This window comes from Symphalangus syndactylus, chromosome 6 (assembly GCF_028878055.3).
Source record: "Symphalangus syndactylus isolate Jambi chromosome 6, NHGRI_mSymSyn1-v2.1_pri, whole genome shotgun sequence".
NCBI classification, from domain to species: Eukaryota; Metazoa; Chordata; class Mammalia; order Primates; family Hylobatidae; genus Symphalangus; species Symphalangus syndactylus.
Genome location: NC_072428.2, coordinates 122,216,987 through 122,242,924, shown reverse-complemented (window position 1 = coordinate 122,242,924; position 25,938 = coordinate 122,216,987). Strand labels below are relative to the sequence as shown.

Below are 25,938 nucleotides of genomic sequence, written 5' to 3'. Positions count from 1 at the left end.
GAGGAACATGGACTGTGCCAGCCCCAGCATCCTTGCACACCTGTTCCCAGTCCTCATTGTCTCACAGGCATCAACCCCTTTGTCATTGTAACAGTTGTGTGGGCAGAGAGGAGAGGAGGCAGCCTCCTCATGTGTGGGGGCAGAGATGAACGTGGCTTGTCCAAGCTGTAGGATGAGGCAATAGAGGCATGTGGATGAGGAGCTGGTGGTCCTGGTTCTGGCCTGCGTCTCTGGGCCTGACACCTTGCAGAGCCACTGACTCTGCTTTTGGAGACTGGCTCTGCTTCTCCCCAGCATCCTGCCGGCCCCACCTCTGCCCTCCATCCTCCCTGGGTCCTCAGAGATGCCGCATCTTTCAGCGAGCCCAGGCTGTGGTTCTCCACTTCCCCTCCTGCAGCTTGGTCAGACCATAGGCATGAAACTGCTTTGTTCTTCCACCATAAAGTCGTTGGCTTTCTGAGTCTCTCCTGAGTTAAAGCAGACTCAGGGTTTCCTGGACAATTCCTGTAGCTTCAGGGCAGCCACAGGAAGGTCTCTGGGTCCGTTTTCTTCTGTACAATTCATCCTAAAGAGCACAGACTCTTTAGTCCTGGTTCCCTGCCCTCTATTGTCTTCAGACAGCCCAGAGCTAAGCTGGGGTCCTCTTCTCCCTCTCCTGCCCTTAGGTGAACTTGTCAGATGTTGGGAGTCCAATCTGCAGGCCACATCTTCTAGCCTCTTTATCTATGGCACATATAGAAACCTTCTAACCTCTTTATATCAGGGTTGTGTTCTCAGTGGGCTTGGATGAAAATCATAGGGATCCATTCATTTGAATAGTAATCGTTGCACATTAATCATTGCTAGTATTTATCAAAACCCCCTCACTCTGCTAAGTATTATCCATGCTTGGGACATTATCATACTTGCACAATAATGATGACAATGAGGTATTGTTATTATTTCTGTTTTTCATATGAGGAAAGTGATACTCAGGAAAGTTTAGTAGATTGTCTGAGGCTGAACAGTTCCTAAGTGTCAGAGTTGGGAGTCACGCTGTTTGCCCCTGGACTTCACCACTCCTGCGCTGCCAGTGCACCCCAGCTCAGGATTCTAGTCTTTTGCAACATGGATGAGCGTGGTCCATCTGCCAGGTGTCAGAAGGAGCTGATGCATGTAAAGTGCATGGCATGGTATGTGGCGCATGGCAGGTGGTGAATTAACTATCTATTCATGGGAACTTGTTTTCCTAGGAGTGGGAGTGGCCCAGGTCCCTTTCTAACCAGAGGCACATGAGAAATGGCCAACCAAGATTTTAGGGTGCAGGCTATCCAAAGAAGTTGTGGCTCTGGGGTCACAGGGTGGCTGACCTACCAAGGTTTCAAACCTGTAACTTTAGCACACAGTGCTCTCTGACGAGTCTCTGGGAATGGTGCAATCAATGAAGCTGTTTCAAAATATTCCACATGTGAAACATGCTGGTTTGAACCTTTTCCTGGTATGTTCTTTACATCAGCCCTATTGACTTCCCTTTTTATTTCTTCAGCATCTTTCTCTTCTGGAATCGTAGCTTGTTCTTTGTGTCACCACTCAAGCAGGTGGAGAAGGTTTGGAGGCCATTATCCCTGGTTTCTTTTTGGTTTGGACATCGCAGGGCAAGAAGTTCCTAATGGCAGTGTAGAAATCATTATTTGGCTCTGAGAATGTGTGTAATGGGAGACCCAAAGGGACCGATTGTCCCGGCAGTGTTTGGTAACACGGCACGGGATTCGTGCACACACGCTGCCTGTCTAATTAATTACTGTTTACACTCTTGCAGTTCCCTTTGCATCCCCTTTCTCCTGGCTGGAATCAGGAAATCAAAACAAAGTGCCTCATGGAGCTATTCTGGGGCAGCCTAAGCAGCATGAACACAGAAGCAGGGTTTACGCCCACCTTCCAAGCCCTGAGACTAAAGGCGGGAAGGCACGGATGTGGCGTCAAACAATCCACCCTGCTGGCGAAACAGGGCACCTACCGGCCACATGGGCCTGGCTGGGCAGTTTCCGCTTCACTTTTGCTATAGCATCTCCCAGTTACAGTGAGAGAAAGCCCCTAACTGGTTCCTTCACTGTAAAATAGGGGAGCTCTACACCAAGAGGATGAAGAAACACGAAGATGATTACTTTGAGTGTTTTCATTCATTCATTCATTCAACAAATGTTTATTGAGCACCTACTCTGTGGCATGGTTCAAGGGTCTGAGATATAAAGATTTCTGCTCCCGTGGTGTGTATGGTCTAGCAAGGGTGTAAACAATAACCATCATAAATGAATGCAGGACACAGTACGTCAGAAGGGGACAAGTGCTGTGAAAAAAAGCAAAACCAGAATGGGGAAAGGGGATTGGAAATCCAGGGGAGAGGCAGGAGGGAATAATTTTAAAAAACAAAAGCCCTGGGGAAGATGAGAGGTGCTTCTATGAGTGCAGTCTTATTCTCAGATGCCCTTGGTGTGGGGTTGTAGGGATATTGGCAGTGAGGGCCTGGGGTGTGAGGGAGCTCCTCTGGTGGGGAGATGGACTTGCAGCCCATCAGAGTCTGATGGGAACTAAGAAATCCTCCAGTCCAGCAGCCTGCAAACTAGGCAGCTCTTCCACAAGGAAGGGCCCCTTTCTGAAGACGTTTAACCCACAACCAGCCAGTTGCCAAGATACTCAGACCTCATGCCCATATTCGCATCTATCTTCCTGCCAACCTGCTGCACCCTTCCCAGCTCCTCTTTGTCCCAGACACAGTTGTATCACCTGTCCTCTCTCCCTTTTCACAGAATGAGAAAGGGAAAGTTCTAGAGATTGTGTTTGAGCTGAGATGTGGCCCCATCTTCAGAGCCAGAGAGTGCACATGTGTATACATGTGTGTGCACACATGTCTCTGAGTGTGCATGTGTGTCTCCTGGTTCCAGCTGTGGCAACTCAGACCCAGAATCAGCTTCTCAGGCCATTCATTCATTCAACAAGGAGTACCTACCCTGTGCCTGATTCTGGCATTATTTGGTGTGCTAATTCTTCCTTTCAGGTACTGAGTGACAGTGATGAGGGCTACATCATTTAGAACCTGTGGGTCCAACTGAGTAGACTGCATATCTATGATCCAAATGGCTCACAGTTTGCTCCCTCCTGAGAGACATCATACCGCTATTGTGTGCCAGAGATATGGCTGGTCACTCATTGCTTGCCAAGGATCTTTGTTGCTGCCTTCTTGAGAGCCAGGTCAGAGCCAGGAGAGACACTCAGGACAACTAGGAGAGCTGAAGTCATGTGCTGAAGGCTTCTGAGAGGAGCCAAACCTGGCCCCCTTACTTCCCTCCTTTGGCTCCTCACCTATTCCTGCCTGCCCCGATGAAGTCTCCCTTTTGCAAACTGACTGGTTTGCATTTTGTTGCAAGGGATCTCCTTCCAATTCTGGGCACTTCAAGGCCTAACTCTGGCTCTGGCATGGCTGGAATATGGGGCGCCTCCCCACAAGCCCCTCCACCTCTGGCCCTGTGAGCAAGGCCTGACCTCCTGTCCTGACCACCAGCTGGTTTGCCACGTGCCTCTGTGTTTGAGGTTTGAGGGTCTAGGTGGGGAATTCAGATTTGCCCTGGGACATATGCCTCCAGGTTTGCTCTGTTCCCCTCTCCATCTACAGTTCCAGCTCTATATCCCTGCCTGTTGGATAAGACCCCACCCTTGCATTCTTATACCTGGGCCCAGCTCCCAAATCTCAAAGGTGTAGACCTCCATTAGGAAGTTTGGGGAGGATGTGAAGGGAGAGAGGAAAGGGAGAGTGCAGAGGTGGCCTGCATCTTTAGAGATGAATAGCACTGTTTGCTCATTAGGGAGATTAGTCCAAGCAAGACGGCAGCCAGAATGCTCTAGTGCAAGCATCTGCCTGCTACTGGGAGACTATATTTATTGTTCAATCCTTCAATGGATGTAAATAAACAGCCCGGCCCAGATAATGTTCCAATAAACAAACAAGCAGCTGCCAGGAGCTCCCCGGATGGCTGACCTTTGCGGAGGCCACGCTGCTGATGTTTCAATAGCAGTCTGTCTGGCAGTGCAGAGACTCACCGTGCCAGGGCTGGAGATAGGTGGTGGTGCCCACTGGTGGATCGGCAGGGGGCCAGCGGGGCTGGAGGAAAGGGGCTGGCTGCCTTGGAAGATCCCGGGCTGGGGACTGAGTGGCTGGGGATGCAGATGCCTGGATACTCAGAGTAGAGTTTGTGTGTGTGTGTGTGTGTGTGTTCTTGGTAAGCTGCATGTAGTGTGGAGTAGTGCAGTGCACACTGAACACCGTAGTGGAGGTTTCTGTGTGGCACAGGCAAGATGATGCTCAGTCCTTAAGTGCTCATGTGGCCTCACCTGTCGTTAATATTGAAATGCATCTATGTAATTGGTAGTCAGTTGCTGCCCCCAGCCCCAGAAGCCCACCACCGTCTAGGTGTCCCACTTATCACCACTCTCTCCCAGGGCAGTATTATTTGGTGCAGGTAAGAGTCTCCAAGAATCCCCTCCCATAGCAATGATTCTGGCTGACTGGTTGGTCCCCTCCCACGAGCAGGGGTACCAGAGGTCCTGCTGCACAGGAGGTTTGCCCAGAATGTGGGAAGAGAAGGCATGAGTGCATCAAATGAGCCTGGATTAGAATGAGGCCCATGCAGCAGCATTCTGACTTGATGGGGACCATACAGCTGGTTGGAACATACAGCCCAAGAATGCCCAAAAAGTAAGGGCAATGGGGCACACTGCACTGTGCTGTAGCTTGAAGGTCCCTGGGAGACACAAAGGGGTTGCAGCAGAGGACAGGGCCGGTTGGGGTTGGCAGTGGTTGCAAAATCTCAATGGAGCTTGCCTCCAGGGGGATAGTCACCAAACAAATTATTAGCAAGGTCAGTTGGTGAGTGCAGAATCAATACACAGGAAAGAGAATAGTCTAGAATTGTGCTGTCCAATATGGTAGCCTCTGGCCGCATAGCGAGCACCTGAAACGTGGCTGCTCCAAACTGAGCTGTGCTGTAAGTGTAACATGCACCTCAGGTGGCAAAGGTTTAGTTAGTATGAGGAAAATAATGTAAAATATCTCAATAATAATTTTTATACTTGTAGACATGCTAACGTGATCATATTTGGGGTATATTGGGTCAGATTAAACATATTATGAAAATTAATTTTACTTGTTTTTTAAAATTTGGCCACTACTAGAAAATTTTGAATGACATATGTGACCCACATTTGTGGCTTGTACTATCTTCCATTGTCCAGTGCTGTTCTGGAACATTCTACGGGGGCTGAGGTGAGGCCTGCAGGGGCACCCATCCCTACCACAGAGGACACAGTGGCTCTCTGATCTTCTCTAGTCTCTCTCTCTCCTCAAGATGATGCTGCAGGAAGATGATCAAAATCTTCCCCTCGGACGCCCTTTTTCCAATTTTTACTCTAACCCTCTTGTCAGTATGTTACGTCTTTATGAAATCTATTAGTCCTGCTAATTTTGCTACTTCAGATCAGTTTTCCTACTGATCTAAAAGATTTAGTCCCCTAAGGTGGCTTTGAGTAAATCTGATGTTACGTGCTACACGTTGTATTAGTCAAGCTCTCATCACTGGCAGTGCCATATTGGTAGCTCTTGGTCATGACGCTCCCTGACCACTAGCCTCGCCTGGAGCTGGGCTGATCATCCCTGGTTAAACTCCAGCTGGCCAGATCTCCTGAGAAGAACAAAGAGAGGCCTTTGAACACTCCTCTGCCATAGCATTTGCCACGTGGCATTATTTGTGTGAAATCTGAGCCCTCCAGGAGACAGGCCTCCTGGAAGGCAGGGCTGGCACTTACCACCTCTCCTCTCTAGGAGAGGTCCCAGAACAGTGGGCATTCAACAGACACATGGTGGGTGTGGGATGTGTCGCTCCGTCAAGGGACACACAGGATTGGGGTGTGGTTTCCTCCTTGGTGTCATCCTCAGAGATTAACATCTTCCAAACACCCAATGTACCTTTGTGACCCGTGATTGGTTTCTTTACATTTTCTTTTTTGAGACGGAGTCTTGCTCTGTCGCCCAGGCTGGAGTGCAGTAGCACCATCTTGGCTGACTGCAACCTCTGCCTCCTGGGTTTAAGCTATTCTCCTTCCTCAGCCTCCCGTGTAGCTGGGTCTACAGGCGCCTACCACCACGCCCAGCTAATTTCCGTGTTTTTAGTAGAGACAGGGTTTCACCATATTGGCCAGGATGGTCTTGATCTCTCGACCTTGTGATCCGCCCACCTCGGCTTCCCAAGGTGTTGGGATTACAGGTTTGAGCCACAGTACCCGGCCAATTTCTTTACATTTTCTACCAAAAAAAAAAAAAAAAAAAAAAATCAACTTCTGTTTTCATCCTTTCTCATTGTTTAGGTGATCCACAAGTATCTATACTATGTAAAAATAAGAAATCTAGGCTGGGTCCGGTGGCTCACGCCTGTAATCTCAGCCCTTTGGGAGACCGAGGCGGGCAGATCATGAGGTCAGGAGTTTGAGACCAGCCTGGCAAATATGGTGAAACCCCGTCTCTACTAAAAATACAAAAATTATCTGGGCGTGGTGGTAGGTGACTGTAATCCCAGCTACTCAGGAGGCTGAGGCAGGAGAATCGCTTGAACCCAGGAGGCAGAGGTTACAGTGAGCTGAGATCGTGCCATTGCACTCCAGCCTGGGTGACAAGAGCAAGAATCTGTCTGAAAACAAAAACAAACAAAAAAGAAATCTAATTTGTTCAAGCTGTCATGTTACAAGTGTTGGGGTGGCCTCTGCATTGGTGACTGAACTGTGGCCACTGGTCAGTGTGTCTCCTTTCGTCTCAACTATTTCTTTCTGGCGTGGGCTGTCTTTCCTAGGCTGTTCTTGAGTTGCAGGCATCTGGATTGTGTTCCTACCTTATGAGGGGTGAACTGAATGTGATCTCGTATGTTCAGGTGAACTTGACCAAGATGACGGCTTCTGTTCGTCTGTTTTTCTATGAAATCTTACTTAAATGCTGCCTAACATTTTGTGGGCCTTTTTGGCTGCCTGAGTATTGGGAGTAGTAAATGGTGGCTCTGATCCCTTCCTCGATCCTGACTCTTACCTCGATTATAACTAGCAGCTCAGATATCAGAGACTGTGGTTGTCTTACATTTATTCGGTAATTACTTACTAAGCACCAACCATGTATCAGGGATTGCACTGAGTACAGCAGGCATGACCTCTTCCTTGGGAGACTCATGGTCCCAGGGCTATTTGCCCATGTGGCAACTGTCAGCCCCTGCAGAGGGTGGACCATTTTTTTTTGTAGTTCACCTTTGTTGTTGGACTTCTTGCTGTCCCAAAGAGTTTAGAATCATTTGCACATTTTCCTCTTCCTCCTCCAGATCATTTATAAAAAATATTAAATGAGACTAGTCGTAACACTTGTTACTTCTCCATGCAGAAACCTGTCTTTTCCTGTCTCTTAGTTCTCTCTCTCCACGGCCAAACTGCCCGAAGTCCCACGGAGACTCATTATTTTTAAATACCTTTTCATGTGGAACCTTGTCAAAGGCTTCTGGAAAATCTAAATAGCTAAGAGACAAGCACTGAGCTAGGAATCAGGAGACCTGGGTTCTAGTCTTATATGCCATTGGTTTATCATTGAACTTGGGGCAAGGCACAGAACAGCCTCCATCTCTGCTGCTTCATCAGGAAGATGAGAATGATTATTCTGGCAATCAACATCATAAAAATTTTACAACCATCAGCTGAGACAGTGTTATTTAAGAATGCTTTGCAAGGTATAAAGCAAAAATATAAGGGATCATTATTTAGAAAATTTACAACAGCATCTTCATTCATATGCACGTTTCTCTCCCAGAACTGCAGTAGATAAAGACATGGCTCCTCCAGCACCCCTGCGGTGATGCTTGTTTAAAATCAACTCCTTTGACGTCTTGAAGGAATGCAGGTTTACATAAACAATAGTGCCGGGTTCAGCGTGAGCCTTTGGTGTAGTGTGTGAACTCATAGAAGCATGATCACTGGAATCAATCAGACCCTGGTATGGGTGCAGCTTGTGCCATCCGCCAGATGTGTGACCTTAACCAAGTTATTTAACCTTTTTGTGCCACGCCTGTAAATGGGGACAATATTAATGCTTACTTTACTGAGTTCTGAGATTTAAATAAGAAAATAAATATATATAAAATGCCTACCATCGTCCCAGACCCATAATGGCCACTCAATAAATAACAACTCTTGTTCTATTTGTCTATGTTAAGGGTCCAAGAGCCGGCAGCTGGTCCATTCTACCTAAATTTTTGGATTGCTCATCAAACATTCAGTAAATTCCATCATAAACTCTTTTATCCATGTCTTGTGTGAATTTTTTCAACAGATGAATAAATAATGCTTTTCTTTGGTTTTCTGAAAAGTTGTTGGAGGGTGGGGTGGGAAAAGAGAGAAGGAGCCTTTCCAATTACATATTTCTCACTGGCAGAGTGCAGAGGGTGGGGACTTCTCTGCATCCAGCCTCCTTACAGAAGGCCAGGCCTATGGAAACTTGTCCAGTTGGTGCTTCCTCGTCCACCCCTCTGTCCATCCCCCAAGTCATCTGGCTTCCTTTGATGTCCAGCCACACCCAGCAAACCCCTCATCCTAAGGAGCAGGGAAGTTGGAGTCGAAAGATAAAGGAGACTGCTCAGGCACTGAATGTAATTTCATTTGGGGATCAGGCCAAGGGGCACTGGATGGAGCTTAGTTCCGCCAGCACTCCCCCAGGGACCCTGCTCTGGTCGACGGTGGCCTGAGGGGGCTGGAGACCAGCCAGGGCATTCGGTATCACTCTCTGCTTCTGCTCCAGGGGCACCTCACAGCTGGGGATGAAGCTTGGCTGGGCTAGGGGCCAAGGCCATCATTGCGCAGTCAGACTTGGGTGGTAATCCCAATTGGTTTTGCATAAACTCCTGTTTCATCCAGATTAGGAAAGGACCTGGCCAACATGGACATCTGGTGGCTTGGGGGTGGGCATAGAAGAAGGAAGACTCTGGGAATCAGAGGCATTTCCATTTTCGATACTAACCATGGCTCCTTAAATCCTTTAACTATTGTTTTCATGAGCTTAATGGGAAACTATCAAAGAGGAATCTGAACTACATTCATTTATTTATTCATTTTCAAAATAAATATTTGTCAAGCTCAAGTGTTTGAGCACCAAAGTCAAGAATGACCAGAGAACTCAGGAACTGGTCTGACTAGAGACAGACCCTGACCTCAGCTCCCTGCCTTTAGGTGGCCACCACCGGGAGACATAAGGGAAACCCTCCGGGAGCAAGGACTCTCACGTAACTGGTGGTAGGAAAAGCATGGACTTCCACAGTCAAACTGAATTCTAATTCTGTCCCCAGATTTTATCGCACAGGCCAGTTGTTTAATGTACCTGGGTATCATTTTTCTCGTCTATTATCAGTGCATCCGCTAGGACTTTTGATGTTGCAAAAAAAACCTTTGTATTACTTTAACATAAAGAAACTATCTGCAGTAACTAGAAAGTCCCAATGTCCAGCAGGCTTTGGGGTTACTTTGATTCAGTGGCTCAGCGATGTCACCAAAGAACAATTTTTTCCCATCTCTGTGCTTGACTTTCCCTGGTTCCAGTTCCCCTCCTTGTTAGGAGAGGGCTGCCCACAGATCTTTGAGCTCCAAGTTCATTTTACCCCTTTGAGAGTGAGGAAAGACTGCCTCTTCCCTCTACCATGAGTCCCTGCTTTGCTGTGATTCAGGTTGATTGGCTTGAGCCTATTTTCTCTTAATCACTGTGGCAGAGAGTAAGATCAAGCTGGTTTGTTTATGCTCATCACGGACAACCTGGGGAGCAGGAAGTGGGTTCAATCCCACCCAAAAGGTGGGAGAGGGTGGAGTGGATGCTGGAGGGGCACATGAGCCGCGATGAATGAACATTAAACCCACAGGATTGAGAGGATTACGTCAATAAGGAATTGTGTGCAAAACCATCTCCCAGTACCTGATGTCCATGAAGCTTAAAAATAACGCTTAAAAGGAAATTTTAAAAATCAGAGTCCAGAACAAACCTAAAATCAAGCAAATAAACCACAAAATAACCTGATATCAGAGTTCATGGACTCAAGAGAAATGAAAGGTGGGAGCCTTCTGGGGGACCTGGTGTGGTCAGTTGTCATTAATGTGGTGTTCTTTCTGTAATTTAGCTCTTCAGACTGACTCTTTTATTCTCCTTGATCTTGTGAGAGGTTAAAAATTACACATTAAAAATTAAAAATAAGAGTGCCTAATGGGAATATTTGGAATATAATTTTTTTCTTTAGTTTTATTGTTGAAATCTCTAAAATTACACTATGTGTACCTTACAGTCTTGTGTGTGGTGGGGAAGTGTGGTGATCCCCTAGTTCTTGCCTAACCACACTCTCAGTAATATTTGTTCCTGATTTATGGGAGTGGTGTTATTAGCAGTGACTGTGCAGCGGTCATGTTGGATCTATGCACTCAAACACAGGATGGTTCCAGAGACCTTGGCCAACATCCAGAAGCCAGACAAGCATCATGCAGGGTTGGAAAGCTCATGTCTTTTCTAGGTTAGTTCTCATTCATGGGGCATGTGGGCAGAAGTCCTCTTTCCATTGTCTCTACGCTATCCCAGCGTTTCTAAGAAGGACTTGTGGATGGCCGGGGATGATCTATTCAGCTGAGTGTTTGCAGAAGGTTGTGGATGACTCATGCCTGAAGCACATTTTCCTGTAATTCCCATATCCCCTTCCCTGGGGGCATGAACAAAACCTCTAGAAGGTTTCAGGACCTAATGGTATAAGTATAAGCCACTATTTCAATGGCCAAAAAGAGACCCTTAGTGTGAAACCTTTGGGGTTGGCCCCCTGCCTGGTTGCCTTTCAAGGTACAGCAATGACATCTGGGTAGCAGTTCCCATCCTTACACTGACATGTTTTTCTACTAACCAATGCAGAAAATAATATTGCCTTTCCAATGCAGGGTGACACTCTGATCTGAGGCAGCTTCAATTACATGCTGTTCCTCCATGTCTCAGAGCCTCCTCTTTTTCTCCAAAGACCAGCAAGAAAGGCATCAAATGCTTGAGCCTGAGGCGTAGGGAACCAGGGAGATCAAAACTGGATTCTTGATGAAGCCCAGCTTGGTCCCCCACTTCCCTCTCTGCCACTCCCATCCTGAGGCCCTTGGTGAGCTTATGTCACTCCACTCCTTGGCTTTAGCCTGTGAGCACTGTAGAGACAGAACTCATGCCCTCTCCCTTGGCTGTTGACAGGGTCTCTGGCTGAAGTTTGGCTGTGGGCATTGCAGGATCTGAACTCACATTGGCTCTCCTCTTCTTCTCCACAGATCCGGGTGGATGGACCCAGGGGCAACGCCCTCCAGTATGAGACAGTGCAGGTGGTGGATCCCGGCCCAGTCCTCCGGGATATGGCCTTCTCCAAGGACCACGAGCAACTCTACATCATGTCAGAGAGGCAGGTAAGGCTCTTTGGGCTCTGCTAGACATTTGTCTTACAGCTAAATACAAGCCTGTGGCTCAGTACAAACCTTAGGAGGCCAACTGCAGAGAGGTGATTTGATTTATTTGGCGTAGTGTGTATCTTTTCAGTTATGCTGCCTGGGGACTGAGGCTTGGTGTTCTGAAACAGGAAAGAAACATTTAAAATATCAAAATATTGGAGAGTCTAGAACAAATCCACTAACTTCAAAATCATGCGTATGTGTTCAGGGCCAACATTTGCTTTCTTTTGAAGGAACGTCATACAGATGCCCAAATTGTGGGTCCAGATTTCCCTATACAAAATGCAATCTCATACCAAAGTCACCTTCCTGGCCCCCAGGAAGCCTGTGGGATCAAGAATTTATTGCCAAAAAGCACATAGTTAAGGGAGCACCATGGTCAGGACTCAGAAAACAGTCTGTGTGATGAGATGCAATGGGGTAGGGCACGGCCTGAACTTTTGTGTTTACATACAACTCTTTGTGGAAACTCCAGCAAATGCCATGGAGCCCACCCGAGAAGAACAGATATGGTGCAGGTTTGCTGATGCTGAGTAGGAAGTAGAAAACCTGGGCTTGGTTCTCAAACTGAGCTGAGAACGAAGTAAGTTTTTCTGGAGTCCCTGAGCTCAGGCCAGGAGTCATATGTCTGCAGCAGGCAAAGGAAGGGGTTTCACCTTGGACATCCATGTATTTAAGGGTATTTCCTGGAGTCCTCTAATTCACTGCCTGGAGTGCTCCACCCCACAACACACAGCCCACCCCAAGTGTGGCGCAGCACTGCTGTACCTCTGCCCTGTGGCCTCTGTGGAGGATGGGTCGTTCCTGGGAGCTGTCCCTCCAGCCCATGAATATGTATGCGTTAGCTCTGAGTGGCAGCAGCGGCCATGAGGGGCAGATCTCCTCTCTTTTTCATCCTCGTCAGCGTGGCCTGAACTCTCTGGAGGACCCTGCTGACAGAGTCTGGATTGTTCTGCCTGGACCCTTTTGGCATTGTGAGGGAGATGAATTCCACATTATGCCACCCACGGGGCTTGTGCATTATGCCTTAGCAGTCACAGGAGTTCTGCCCTCCCCAAGAGCTCGATGACATCTTCTCTTGGTATCGGACTCCCCGTTCTCCCGACTTCAGCCACACTGGGACCCATTGTACCCTGGTTGATGCTGCTATGGCTTGGGAATGGTCTCATTCCCAAGGTGGGGTGGAAAGTGGAGTATTTTTTGCTGGGAGGGGAGACTACCGAGATGGATCCTGCAGCTGGGCGTGAGGCTTCCCTTTTGTCCACATTCCTTGCTTTTATAACAGCTTCCACACTCCCCACTCCCAGCCCACCTCTGAGGCCCTAGGAGCTGGGGGGAAGCAGCTTTCCTTGGTGGCATGAATCATCTGGAGAAGATCTTCACAAGACATTGAATATTCAAGATTTCTTGCCTGATCTGAAAGCCAGCATTTCTGAACCTGGGACTTAAAACATAAGAGGACTTTCAAAGATGGAAAATATAAACAGAGCCAGGCGCAGTGTCTTGCACCTATAATCCCAGCTGCTCAGGAGGCCGAGGCAGGAGGATTGCTGGAAGGCCAGGAGTTCAAGGCCAGCCTGGGCAACATAGCAAGACTTTGTCTCTAAAAAAAAAGAGAGAGAAATTAAAAAAAAAAAAAAAAACAGGAAGTAAAGCTGATAATATGAGTTATCAGCCCCCTTTGAGAACTGAGTCAGGATTCTGAGCATTACTCTTTCCCTGGAGGTGCCCATCTGAATCCTTGTCCACCTCTTTGTCCTCAGCTGTTTCCGCTTGGATGGGTAATGTGGTCACTATCCATTCAGGCTTGGCAATGAGGCATCCTGAGAGCTCCATATTATGGGCACATTGGAAAGGAAGGCAGGAATGAATAGAGCCAGGGTTTTCATCCATTCCAGGGCTGCTCCACACAGATGTGGAGACTGGCCTGCCATCCAAATGACCATCTCAAAGGCCTAACACCTGGGCCGACACTGGTTTCCACTGGGCTTGTGGATTCTTGGTGGAGATTTGTGGAACAGTGCAATGATTAAGTCCACAGGTGTTGCCCTTAGAATATCTGAGCGTGAATCTTAAATCTCATTTACTAAATGTAGTCTCTGGTAAGTTCCTAACCTCCTTAAGATTCAGCATTCTTTACTGTCCTATGTAGGTGACAATAATATCAGATAGTTTTGTTCCAAGAATTGAATGAGATAGGCATATAATAAGCTTAGAACCATGGCTGGCACAGAGTAAGTGCTTGTTAAATGGAGAGACTCTTGTTTTTATGACTCTGTGACAGGAGTTTCCAGACACTGGCCATGTTTAGAGTCAGGCAGGGGCTGGTATTGAGATTCTAGATGGTCCATCTGGGTTGGAGCACAGCAGCCCAGGTGAGACCAAGGGAGGCAGGGAGCAAAAATCCAGTCCCAGGGGAGAGCACATCAGGAACCCAGGCCTGCTTGACAGGCTGGGCATGCGGAGTAGAGCTCAGGGCAAAGCATCTTGATAAATATACCTGGGTATTTTCCAGACCCAGTGCATCAAGACTAATTCCAGCCTCCTTCAGGTGGTGGGTCTCCCTCAGCCATGATGGGTCAGAACACTTTGCACACTGTGTCTGCAGGCTAAGGGCATAGCTTAGCCATGATGTCAGCGCGGCCTGGAAAGCACTTTCCTTTCTTATCTAATTTTTCCTTGTCCTTCAAAACTTAGCTTGGCTGTCACATTCTTCACTGGGCTATTCCTGGCCTGCAGTTAGACATGTCTATAGTAGCTCTTGTCAGACCAGGCTGTGATGATGACTTCCTTGTCTCTCGTGCTGCCAGCAGCTTGAGAGCATCCGATGCCTTGCCAGCCTAAACCTCACCTAATAGGTCCCTCATAATTTTTTGATGAATGAGTCCCCAGTGCCTTCATTTAATCAGAATTGGAAAAGAGAGGTACCAACACAAATAACCTATTGCTTGAGTTAATTTCAAAGTTCAAACTTAAGTAACTGAAATACTGAAGTTCAGATAAAGGAAGCACCTCCTGCATGTCAGTAATCTATCACTTGTATTCATTGGCTAGGGCTGCCATAACAAAATAGCACAGACTGGGGAGCTTAAACAACAGAAATTTGTTTTCTCACAGCTTTGGATGTTGGAAGTCTGGGATCACAGTGTCAGCATGGCTGGTTTTTTCTGAGGCCTCTCTCCCTGGCTTGCAGATGGCCACCTTCTCACTGTGTCCTCACATAGGCTTTCCTCTGTGTGCACGGTCCTGGTGTTTCTTTATGTGTCCTACTCGCCTCTTCTTCTAAGAGCACCAGTCAGATTGGATTAGGGCCTCCCTCTGTCAGTCTCATTTTAACATAAACACCTTGATACGGTTTTGCTGTATCCCACTGAAATCTCATCTTGAATTGTAGCTCCCATAATTCCCTCATGTCATGGGAGGGACCCTGTGGGTGGTAAGTGAATCATGAAGGCAGGTCTTTCCCATGCTACTCTCATGATAGTGAATACGTTTCATGAGGTATGATGGTTTTCTAAGGGAAATTCCCCTGCACACGCTGTCTTGCCTGCTGCCACGTAAGACGTGACTTTGCTCCTCATTTGCCTTCCACCATGATTGTGAGGCCTCCCCAGCCATGTGGAACTGGGAATCTGTTAAACCTTTTTCCTTTATAGATCACACAGTCTCAGGTATGTTTTTATTAGCAGAGTGAGAATGGATTGATACACACCTCTTTGAAGAACCCATCTCTGAATACAGCCATATGCTGAAGTGCTGAAGGTTAGAGCTTCAATGTGTGAGTTTTGGGGAGACACAATTCAGCCCATTACATCACTGTCATGACTTTTGCCCTGTCCTATATTTTACATTATGTTTTTGTTTTAACTTATGATTTCAACTTGGATAACCTACTTTAACTGTCTCTTAAATAGTAGTATTATGGATCTAATGTGTTAGTCGTGTATAATATGACTAATGTACTTACAAATCAAACAGAACTCTTAAAATTATTAAAACTCCATGTCTGCATCCACACAAAATCATCTATGTGTTGCTTTGGGAACCACTGATGTATTGGCTGTAGCTTGGGTTTTGACGTCCAAAGACCTGAATTCAAGGCCAAGACCTATCCTCCCCTGGCTGATGGCCTTGGACAAGTCAATCAGCTTCTTTGAGTCTCAGTTTTCTCATCTGTAAAATGAAGATAATCATGATAATCTTCCATTGCAGAGCTTAAATAACACAAGAGACACATCTAGTAACGTTCAGATTGTTATTTTTTTTCTTCACATGAACTGAAGACCTAAATATTCCTGAAAGATGTGAATTAATGGCATTAAATACCAATGAGTTAGTCCAGGGGTTAACAGACTTTTTCTGTAAGGGGTCAGATAGTGAAGAGTGTAGGGTTTGTGGACCATATCATCTCTGTTGCCATTATTCAACTTTGCTGTTGTTACATAAAAGCAGCCATATATAGCATGTAAACAAATGGGGATGGCTATCTACCAATAAAACTTCGTTCACAAAAACAGGTGAACAGCAGTAGTTTTGCAATCTCTGAGTCAGTCCTACAATGAAAATGTGTTAGATGATGACCCTGGCATTGGAGATGGTGGAGTTACTGTGTACAGGTCACTCACAGAAGTGTGAGGAGAAAATTCCTCAGCCTATTAGAATGGACCCCAGTGCCACATATCCAACTGCTGCCTGACATCTCCACTTGGACATCTGGTAGATATCTTTACTTAACATGTCAAAAGCCAAATTCCTTATCGACCCTCCCAACAATCATCACCTGTAGTCTTCTCTATCTCAGATGATAGGGAGGATGGCAGATGATGGCAACTATGCCATTCAAGCTAAAAACCTTAGAGTCATCTTTGACTCCTTTCTTTATCCCTTACCCCACATCTAGTATGTCAGGAAATTCTACAGACTCTACAAAATATTTCCAGAATATGGCTACTTCCCACCACTTCATTGTTACTCACCTGGGTTGAATCCCCATGGTCTCTTGCCTGAATATTTGCAATAGCCCTCCAACTACTCTCTGTTTCCACCTTTGTCTTTCCAATCTTTTCTCCATGCAGCAGTTAATCTTCAAAAGTTTGAGTTAGATAGTGTCATTCCTCTGTTCAAATCCTTTCAATGACCAAAGTGCCTATGAAGACCCACAGGGCCTTATATGCTCTGTCCTCATGAGATGTCCAAGCTCATCACCTGCCGCTCTTCCCCCTCCCCTACTCTGCAGGGCCAGGGCAGGAGAGAGTGCTCTGGACACAGAGATGTCCTCTGTGATCCTCCTGCAATATGGCAGGCTCCTGCTTCGGGATCTTTGTCCTGGTTGTTCCCCTTTGCCTAGAATTCTATCCAGGTATCTGCCTCCCCTAAGTACCACAGGTAAAACTCTAGATTGCCTTCCACCCAGACTCATAAACTCCCAATCCCCTCTCCTGGCTCTATTTTTATCCGTAGCACTTAGTCTCTTCTTATTTGCTATATGATTCTTAATAATTGTTCTGTATTATATGTCTTCTTCATTTAAAATGTAAACTCCATAAGAATATAATTTTTTGTTTTTCAGTCTTTTTGGTTTGCTTGTATATTACAGACCCCTAGAACAGCACTGACACCTAATAAATACTCAATACACATTTGTTGAATGGGTGACTGAATGGATCTGGGCTCAAGAGAGCTGTGGTTTCAATTTTGCTGCTCTGGCTGCTCCTATAACTGAAGACTAAAATCTACCATGAAACATACTAGCATCTGTATTCCCAGATCTTAGTGGAAGGGCATCCTAAACATATGGGAGAGTGGCAATCTGGATGATAATCCAAGAGGTTTATATTGGATTGAAGGACACATTTTCTAACAGGGATCACTGTGTAAAAAACTGGTGGTAGAAAATGTGTGCTTTATGCTGTCCATTCTTACGTACCAGCCTCTCTCTTCTCTGATCTTTTTGGGATCTCAGCAGGGCAGTGGCCTAAACGACCTTTCGGTCCTGGTGTTGTGTTCAATACAATGACAGGTGATATGGTTTGGCTGTGTCCCCACCCAAATCTCATCTTGAATTGTAGCTCCCATAATTCCTATGTGTTGTGGGAGGGACCTGGTGAAAGACAATTGAATCATGGGGGTGTTTTCCCCCATACTGTTCTCATGTAGTGAATAAGTCTCACAAGATCTGATGGTTTTATATTTGCTTGGCTCTCATTCTCTCTTCCCTGCCACTATGTAAGATGTGATTGTGAGGCCTCCCCAGCCACCTAGAACTCTGAGTCCATTAAACCTCTTTTTCTTTATAAATTACCCAGTCTCAGGTATGTTTTTATCAGCAGCATGAAAACAGGCTAATACGACAGGTGAAGAGATGAGCACAGAGATGAGCAACTGAATCAGGAGGCTTGTGAGAACTTTCCAAGTTAACAGAATGTGTGTTCATGGACCCCTCCTACCATCAGGGACATCTCATCATTATCGGCATAAGGCCCAAGCTCCTGGCATGGCCCCTTGGCCCCTTCCTGTGACTCCTCTCCACCTCTGCAAGCTCATTTTGTGACCCTGGCCCCTGGCTCTCCGTGCACCAGCAAACAGGCCTCCGTTCTGTCCCTGAGCCCAGCTCCTTCCTGCTGCAGAACTTGCACGCTCACTGTTTCCTCTGCTGTGGAAACTCTCTGGCTTTTCCTGTGGCTAGTTCCTCCTCATGCCTTGGTTTTTGCTCAAATGTCGTGTCCTCAGAGAGGCCTTCACTGGCCACCCTACATAAATATCCCTCACCCTGGAATCTTGACTTCTTCCTATTAAGTCTTTTTGTTTACTCCCTTCTGCTGCCCACCACAGTATGAAAATTACCTGTTTATTTCCCATCCCTATGCATTAGCATATAAGTTCCTGGAGGGCAGGGACCTTGTCTCTCTTGTGTCTAGCAGGTAGATGAAGACCTCACCCAGAGAAAGGGCCAGGTATATTCTTGTAGAGTTAATATGAGTGAATGAGCTTTGGACTTCATCTGTTTGTGATGAAGAGCAGCCCTTCTTTGAGAGCACTCTGATTTTGGTGAGGCTGAGACCTCCTGCCTGGAGATGATGCCTGAAGACTTAAATAGAGATGGCAGGATTCTGAGTTTTGTTAAGAACCAGATAACTTTGATTCAGTCAGCAACCCGGTAAGCTCTAGGGTGTTACCTCTGCCCCTGAGGAATGTTCCCCTTTACCATTTGGTGGGCAGGGGCTGCTCTGTCTTCTAAACATTCTTTCATCCCCTCTTGTCCCTAGTTTCTTTGTGGATGGAGATGCTGGTCTCTGCCACCTCCAGCCTCCCTCTGATTTACCTGATACCACACTGGGTGACACAGAGTGCAGGAAAGAGGCATTTGACAGTCAGGGGAAATATTTTGCATCATATTTTAGTAGTCATGAAACAGTTAATGAATCCATAGTTAAAGAAGTATCCAGAGAGATCAACTAACTTTGACTCCCCACCGCTGTTTGAAACTTTCCTTGGGGCCGAGTGTGATGGCTCACGCCTGCAATCCCAGCACTTTGGGAGGCCGACGCGGGCAGGTCACCTGAGGTCAGGAGTTCGAGACCAGCCTGGCCAATGGGGTGAAACCCGTCTCTACTAAAAAGACAAAAAATTAGCTGAGACTGGTGGCATGCACCTGTAATCCCAACTACTCAGGAGGCTGAGGCAGGAGAATTGCTTGAACCTGGGAGGCGGAGGTTGCAGTGAGCTCAGATCACGCCACTGCACTCCAGGCTATGTGACCTAGTGAGACTCTGACTCGAAAAACTAATAAATAAACTCTCCTGGGTTCCAGTGTTCCTCATTCCATATGCTGAAATAGGCCAGCTCTTGGCATGTGGTAGGATGAATGGATGGCAGAGAGGATAAATGGATGGCCAGCTCTCGACATGCAGGGTAAGGATTATATGACTAATGGAGGTAGAGAATGGAGTGTGTGTGTGTGTACACATGTGCATATCTCTGCACACAAATGCTACATATTTTCTGGTTCTGTCACCCATTCCCTCAGCACCTTATTCATTCGGTATTCAACAAGTGTTTACTGAGCACCTGCTCTGAGCCAAGCATTCTTCTAGGTTACCAGGAATTCCACGGGGAACAATACAGGCAAAGTCCTTATCCTTATAGGCCTTGCATTCTGGGCAGAGAGACAGTGAATGAGAGAATGAATGAATGGCTTAGATCGGGTAATAGTGAACAGAGTGAAAAATTAAACTGACTCAGGAGGAATAAGGTGATGGCCAGAAAAGTGGAGGGGAGTGCTCTTTTAAAGACGGTTGCCAGGGAAATTCTCCAAGGAGGGAACTTTTGAGCAAAAAGCAGAAGAGAGTGAAGTGGTGCGAGAGGACCGTCTGGGGAGAAGCGGTCCAGGCAGAGGGAACAGCAAGCACAGAGCCTAGAGATGGGCATGTGACATGTGTTTTTGAGGGTACCGGACAGGCTGCCAGGAGGGGAGAAGGTGGAAAGTGGTGAGTGAGGCAGCTGAAGACAGAGGCCAGCTCAGATCACTCCAGCCTCTGTGTGCACCTGTGAAATGGGGATTTAGTAAACAGTATTGATATCCCGGAGTGAGCGAAGGTTCAGTGAGATGTTCCATGTAAAAGAGCTTGGCTCAGAAAGAACATTCAGCAAACGTTAGCTATTAGATTATTTGCAAATTACATAGTTCTGTAGCCTGGATATGGTTTCTCTTATCACAGACGTGTGAGTCCCTCTGTGACCTCATGCAGCAAGTGCCATGTTCTGTGTACACTTCTGCTTGGAGTGTATGAGTGTGCACTGTGAGGTGTCAGTGTCATTTTGTCATGGTTTAACTGTCTCTTTCAGAGCCATGTTACATTTCTCTCTGTCTCTTTTCTTTCTTCTGCATGATTCTGGATATCTCTCGGCTGTGTGTGCGCATGCACACCCACCCCTTCCCCTGTGTCTGTCCCTGTCTGGGTGTCTCTGTTAGCCTCCTTCTTGCTTTGTGTGTGTATGCATGTGTATGAGTGTGGTGTGTATTTACTAAAATTCCAGTAACCCCAAGGGAATGTCTATACACAGTGACACCAGTGTGATAAAAACCTGCCAAGCCAATGGGAGGGAGGTGAGAGGAAACGTCAGTGAGTCAGATAAATGAGAAGATGAGGTGGCAGAGCTGGGACCATCCTTGTTCTTGGGTGCCCTGGATTGACCCCTACCAGGGGAGAAGCAGCTGTCCCCCAGACAAGGCGAATATCTTGTTTGATAGGCCCAGAGGAAGTGGCAGATTTCTCAGTGAATTTCAATGTATCTGCCTCTCCACACACCAGCCCTTTCCTCCCTGGAAGCCAGAAGCCTCAAACACACATTTCTGCTTTGGGGATCTGTTTCAGCCAAGTTTGGACCAAAGCCATCTTTTATAGTGTCCTTTGTTTTACTGACTCCTGTTCACAGTGGGTCTGCTTCCAGGTGCTAGCGGACTCTTGCAGCCTGTCCTCCTGAGCAGCTGGTGCTCAAGTCCTTGCTATAAAGCAGGATGCGGATGCCTGTGGGGCCTGAGGAGGTGGGCCTGGAGGTGAGTCCCCTGCCCGTAGGCATTGCCCGGGATAGCAGCCTTGCCTGGCTCCTTCCAGCATAAACTAGTAGTGAAGTGGCCAGGGCTACCTTGCTTTATAGCATATTACTCAGGCCTGATTCCTTCATTCATTTAGGAAACAGAGATCAACCTGGGCAACATAGAGAGACCCTATCTCTAAAAAAAAAAAAATTTTAATTAGCTGAGCACTGTGGCTCATACTTGTAATCCCAGCACTTTGAGAGGCCAAGGTAGAAGGATTGGTTGAGGGCAGGAGTTTGAGACCAGCCTGGGCAATATGGCAAAACCCCATCTCTACAAAAAATTTAAAAATTAGCCAGGTGTAGTGGTGTCAACCTGTACTCCCAGCTACTCAGGAGGCTGTGGCAGGGGGATCACTTGAGCCTGGGAGGTTGAGGCTGCCGTGAGCCATGGTCACACCACTGCCCTCCAGCCTGGGCAACAGAGGAAGATGACTTCTCTAAAAAAACAAATAAAAATAAATTTTTTAAAAGAAACATTCCCTAAGCTCCCTCCTACTATGTGCCAAGCACCACCAGTCAAGGCATTGGGAATACAACCATGAAGAAACAGTGAAATGTCCCTATGATTTTAGCAAAAGGAAGCAGCAAAGAAGGAACCAACCTAAGAAATAAATCAGAGACTAGGTTAGCAGGTGATAAACACTCCAGAAAAAGGAAATCAAGTGGATTAAGTGGAGTCAGGATCCTTGTCGGGGTGAAAGGGTTGCATTTTAAAATAGAGTGGCCAGACAGGCATACAAGAGGAGAAGGGGAGTCCTGTCCATGCTGTCCTGTCCCTTTCCTTCTATTTATTTGCAAGTTCTTTGTTTGGGATTGTGAAATTGAAAGATGGTGAAGCCAGCCTCTCTGGAGGGAAGAGGTGAGAGGAGGCATCGTGATTGTTTTTTACCACCCTGAGAGCTTCAGAAGGAGCCATAGTTCAACGGGGAGGTGGTATCATGGTCTAAGAAAGGGTGACATCGCTTGAGGCTTGGGAACCCTAAGTGGATGGTACCTCCACCAGGGACCCCCTGTGTGATGAAGGAGACATTACCGTTTCTTTGCACCTCAGTGTCTGTCCCTGTCCCCACCCTGCCTCCCAGGATGTTCTGAGGGAAGTGATGTGAAGTCTGACAGTCTTGGAGGTCTATAGACATTGATTTGATAGAAGATGCTGTTGTGGAGATACTGTCTGCAGCCAAAGGTGCTGGGCTCCTGTGAAAATGATTCCTGCTCTCAGCACTGGGTCTGCAGGCATGTCTCACGTGAGATGCACTGGATGGTGATGCAGCCGTCTCTCTGCCAGCCTCTCTGCCCCTGCGGGGGCCAAGCTGTACACTCTAGTTAGTGTTTGGATGGCTGACACGGTGACAAGCCCATGTGGACGTTTGCTCCTGGCACCCAGGCTGGCCTATGTCTGATAGCTCCTGGGAGAGCAAACTTGAAGCATAGGGCTGAGGAATGAGTGACAGGAAATGGAGCCACCTCAGACATTCACAAAAACAGAAAAGCTGTCTCAGTGTTTCACCCCATTTCACTTAGGTGGGAGCCTTCTCATTTGTCTGGAACAGATTCTGAAGGTTCCAGAATGTCTTTACTGAGATATTCCCACTTCCCACTTCATTCTCAATCAAGGCAGGATGTCTCCATTTTACCACGGCACAACTGGAGGAACCAGAGGGGAAGTGACTTCCCTCCCTAGTTTCCTACAGTCAGTAGGTGCTGAATTGCCCACTGTATCCTAAAACCTTAGACCTGGAAAATGCTGCTGGCTTATCTGGTGCAACATACTCCTACTGCACTTTCCTCCTGCGATCAGTGTGGAAACTGAAGCATAGAGGAGGGAGCAGGTCATCCAGAGTCACCAGCAGTTTGGGGGAGGAGCTGAGCTTGAATATAGGGCTCAGCTCCTTCTGCAATGCCTTCCCCAGCCCCCTCTTCCAACGAGGAACAGGGAGCTCTCTGTGAGAGCAAGAGATACTATCTATCATCTTGACTTTCCAGTAAAAAGTGGTGTGTCCCACTCTGGGGTGTCAGAACCAGCCATAGAAGGCAGAAGGACTCTCTGGGGAAGGGGTGGTGGAGCAGTGCAGATGTGATCAGAACTCAGAACCTGCCTCAGCCCCATGAAGGAGGGCCCTTGGTTTACTTCTCCTTTGTTGTAGCCTGACACAAGGTGGGACAAGCGCCCCTTTGCAACCTCTAGGGCATCCCGGGGTACATGGAGCCCTGGGCGGCACCAGCCCCACCTCACAGAGGGAGTAGGCAGGGCAGCAGCCCACCACCCCCACTGTTCTTTTCCAACAGACGTGTTTCTACATGGTCACTGGTGTAGGCAAAAGTCTCTGACATCTGAGTATGATCACCACAGTGGCCTGGTGTCTCTCAGGCAGACCATGGGGGTGACCAGAAAGTATAAGCATGTGCAGGACGGAGGCTACAGGGGCGGGTCATGAACAGACCATGGACTTGGCTTTTCATACCTGTCCTTAGTACTCACCAGCTGTGCCACCCGGAGCAACTCACTCAAGCAGTTCATGCTTTGGTTTCTTATGTAGAAAATGAAAGTGATGGTAACTCTCTTTCAGCGCTTTTAGGATTGAAGTTAATATATGAAAGTGCCTAGCACGTAGTAGGCTTTTAGTAAGTTGTGGTTGCCATCATCATTATCATTATTCTTATTACTATTAGAAAATATATTGTTAATCCTAGCGCTTTAGGAGACCAAGGCGAGCAGATTGCCTGAGCTCAGGAGTTCAAGACCAGCCTGGACAACATGGTGAAACCCCGTCTTTACTAAAAATACAAAAAGTTAGCCAGGCCTTATTGTGCATGCCTATAGTCTCGGCTACCTGGAAGGCTGAGGCATGAGAATCACTTGAACCCAGGTGGCAGAGGTTGCCATGAGCCGAGACCATGCTACTTCACCCCAGCTTAGGTGACAGAGTGAGACTCTATGTCCAAAAACAAACAAACAAACAACAACAACAAAAAAAAACGTTGTTAGGGGCAGGGAAGCATGGACAAACCACTTCTTGGTGGCTAAAGGCCAGTTGAGCTCCAGGCACCAGCTACCCAGGATTCTGTGCTTCCCCTATCCATCATCTCAAAGCCCCTGGAAAGTACTCAGGCAGAGACTCCCTTCATAGTAAGGAGCACTGCCTTCCAGGGGATGGAGGGCCCAGGAGGCTGTGGTCTCCCACCCTAATCAGAGAGAGCTATGTTGCAGCTGGATTTTTCTCTGTAACTCTGCTTCCACTCCGGGGAAGGAGTCTGAATCCATTTGAGTCCAACCTCATTGGATATATGAAGTTATCACAGATTGGGCAGCTGAAGAAACTTTTAGTCCATCATCTCCCAGGACTTCTAGAGCAGAGAGAAAACTGGCTCATTTTCCTTCTCTCTGCCCCAGAATAGAGAAGAAGAGCTATGACGTGGAGGTAGAGCAGGGGTGGGTGAGGGAGGATGTGGAGCAGGAGGAAAGCTGAGGAAACCCAAGGGCCAGTGGTTAAGGAAAGCACTGGCAGGTCTCTAATCCTGAAATCCATTAAGCATCTGTCTCCGGCAATTGCCCTGACAGTCATCGCACCTTCTCCTAACTTAGCACTGGTGTCCTGGTACTTTCGGGGCACTCTAAGTGCCATTTTTAAAGACAACCACCTATAATCGTCCACTTAGCAGCACATGAGGAGACTCCACAGGGTGGACAGACAGGACCAGGGCTGCTTCTCTACTAGATTCCAGCTCCTGTCCCACCATGTCTGTTTAGTAAGCGTCCACTGCATGCCCCACACAGAGTCAGTCCCTGTACACAATCAGAGAAGGGCCGAGGGAAGGCCCTGTTCTGGAAGCTCTGCAGTGGTGAAGTGAGAGCAAACTCCAGCTTGAAGGGTGTTAAAAAGAGTGTGGTCCTACTGTGGGAATTGCTCCGGAAACCCAACTTTCTCATGGAGTTAGGGATCAGGGAAGAAAAAGATGTCAGTTTGAAGGGCACATTCTCCTTACGCTTTTGAGTGAGGTCATTACAAGGACTCTGGTCTGGAGGCTGGAGTCTTTGGGGTCTTCCTTAAGACTACCACTGATCCTCACTTGTGGGTGGGGGTGGGGCATGGGCCTTGACCACCTCACCCCTCTCAACAGGCCAGGTGTTGGTAGAAGTTGACTCACACTGTTCCAACCCACTCCCCTGTCCCCTAGGGATGGTATCCTAATGGAAATGGTTAAATTCCATGAGCACTGATTGACTTGCTCTTGAGTTCTGTGGAAAACAGAACAGAAATGTTGATACTTAAGTAAATTTTACACTCCGTTTGAATATCAATGGGACGTTTTCAAAAGTAAATAGATGCACATTAATTTATGCCCTTGTTCAAGATGACTAGCTAGCATTAATGATGTCATGTGACTTTACTAAATGCAATATAGGTATAAAAGGGTAAATTACAAATGGCATTTATTTACATATCTCATATCAGTCTTTCAAGTGCATTTCAGATATTGCAAGCAGACAATGGAGACATCAGTTTGAAACTGACTCAGAGACGTATGCGATGGTTTTGAAGGGATGCACGATGGCAGAGGGGAGATTATCTGAATACTTATTTAGACAAAAAGTCCAGAAAAACAATGAAGAGGTGGAGGAACAAGTAGAGAATGTATCCTTCTCCAAAAGGATTCCAGCTGGTGCAGAAGGCTATCCAGTTACAAGCTGGATGGCTTGAAGTTGGGTCAGGGCTAGAATCACAGCTCTGCTTCCGGATTCTGGCTCTGCCACTTGACTTTGGACAAGTTATTTAATCTCTGGGTATTTCA

At 47.1% G+C, this 25,938-nt stretch overlaps 1 protein-coding gene across 2 annotated transcripts in view; it reads left to right on the top strand.

The window, feature by feature from the left end:
* The window catches only part of PLXNA4 (plexin A4), a 457,179-nt gene that overhangs the window by 269,288 nt on the left and 161,953 nt on the right, over positions 1-25,938 (top strand). For both annotated transcript variants that reach the window (XM_055284053.2, XM_055284054.2), the window contains exon 4: positions 11,374-11,505. In XM_055284053.2, coding sequence (XP_055140028.1) covers positions 11,374-11,505 — 132 coding nt within the window. The remainder of the gene's footprint in view (positions 1-11,373; positions 11,506-25,938) is intronic.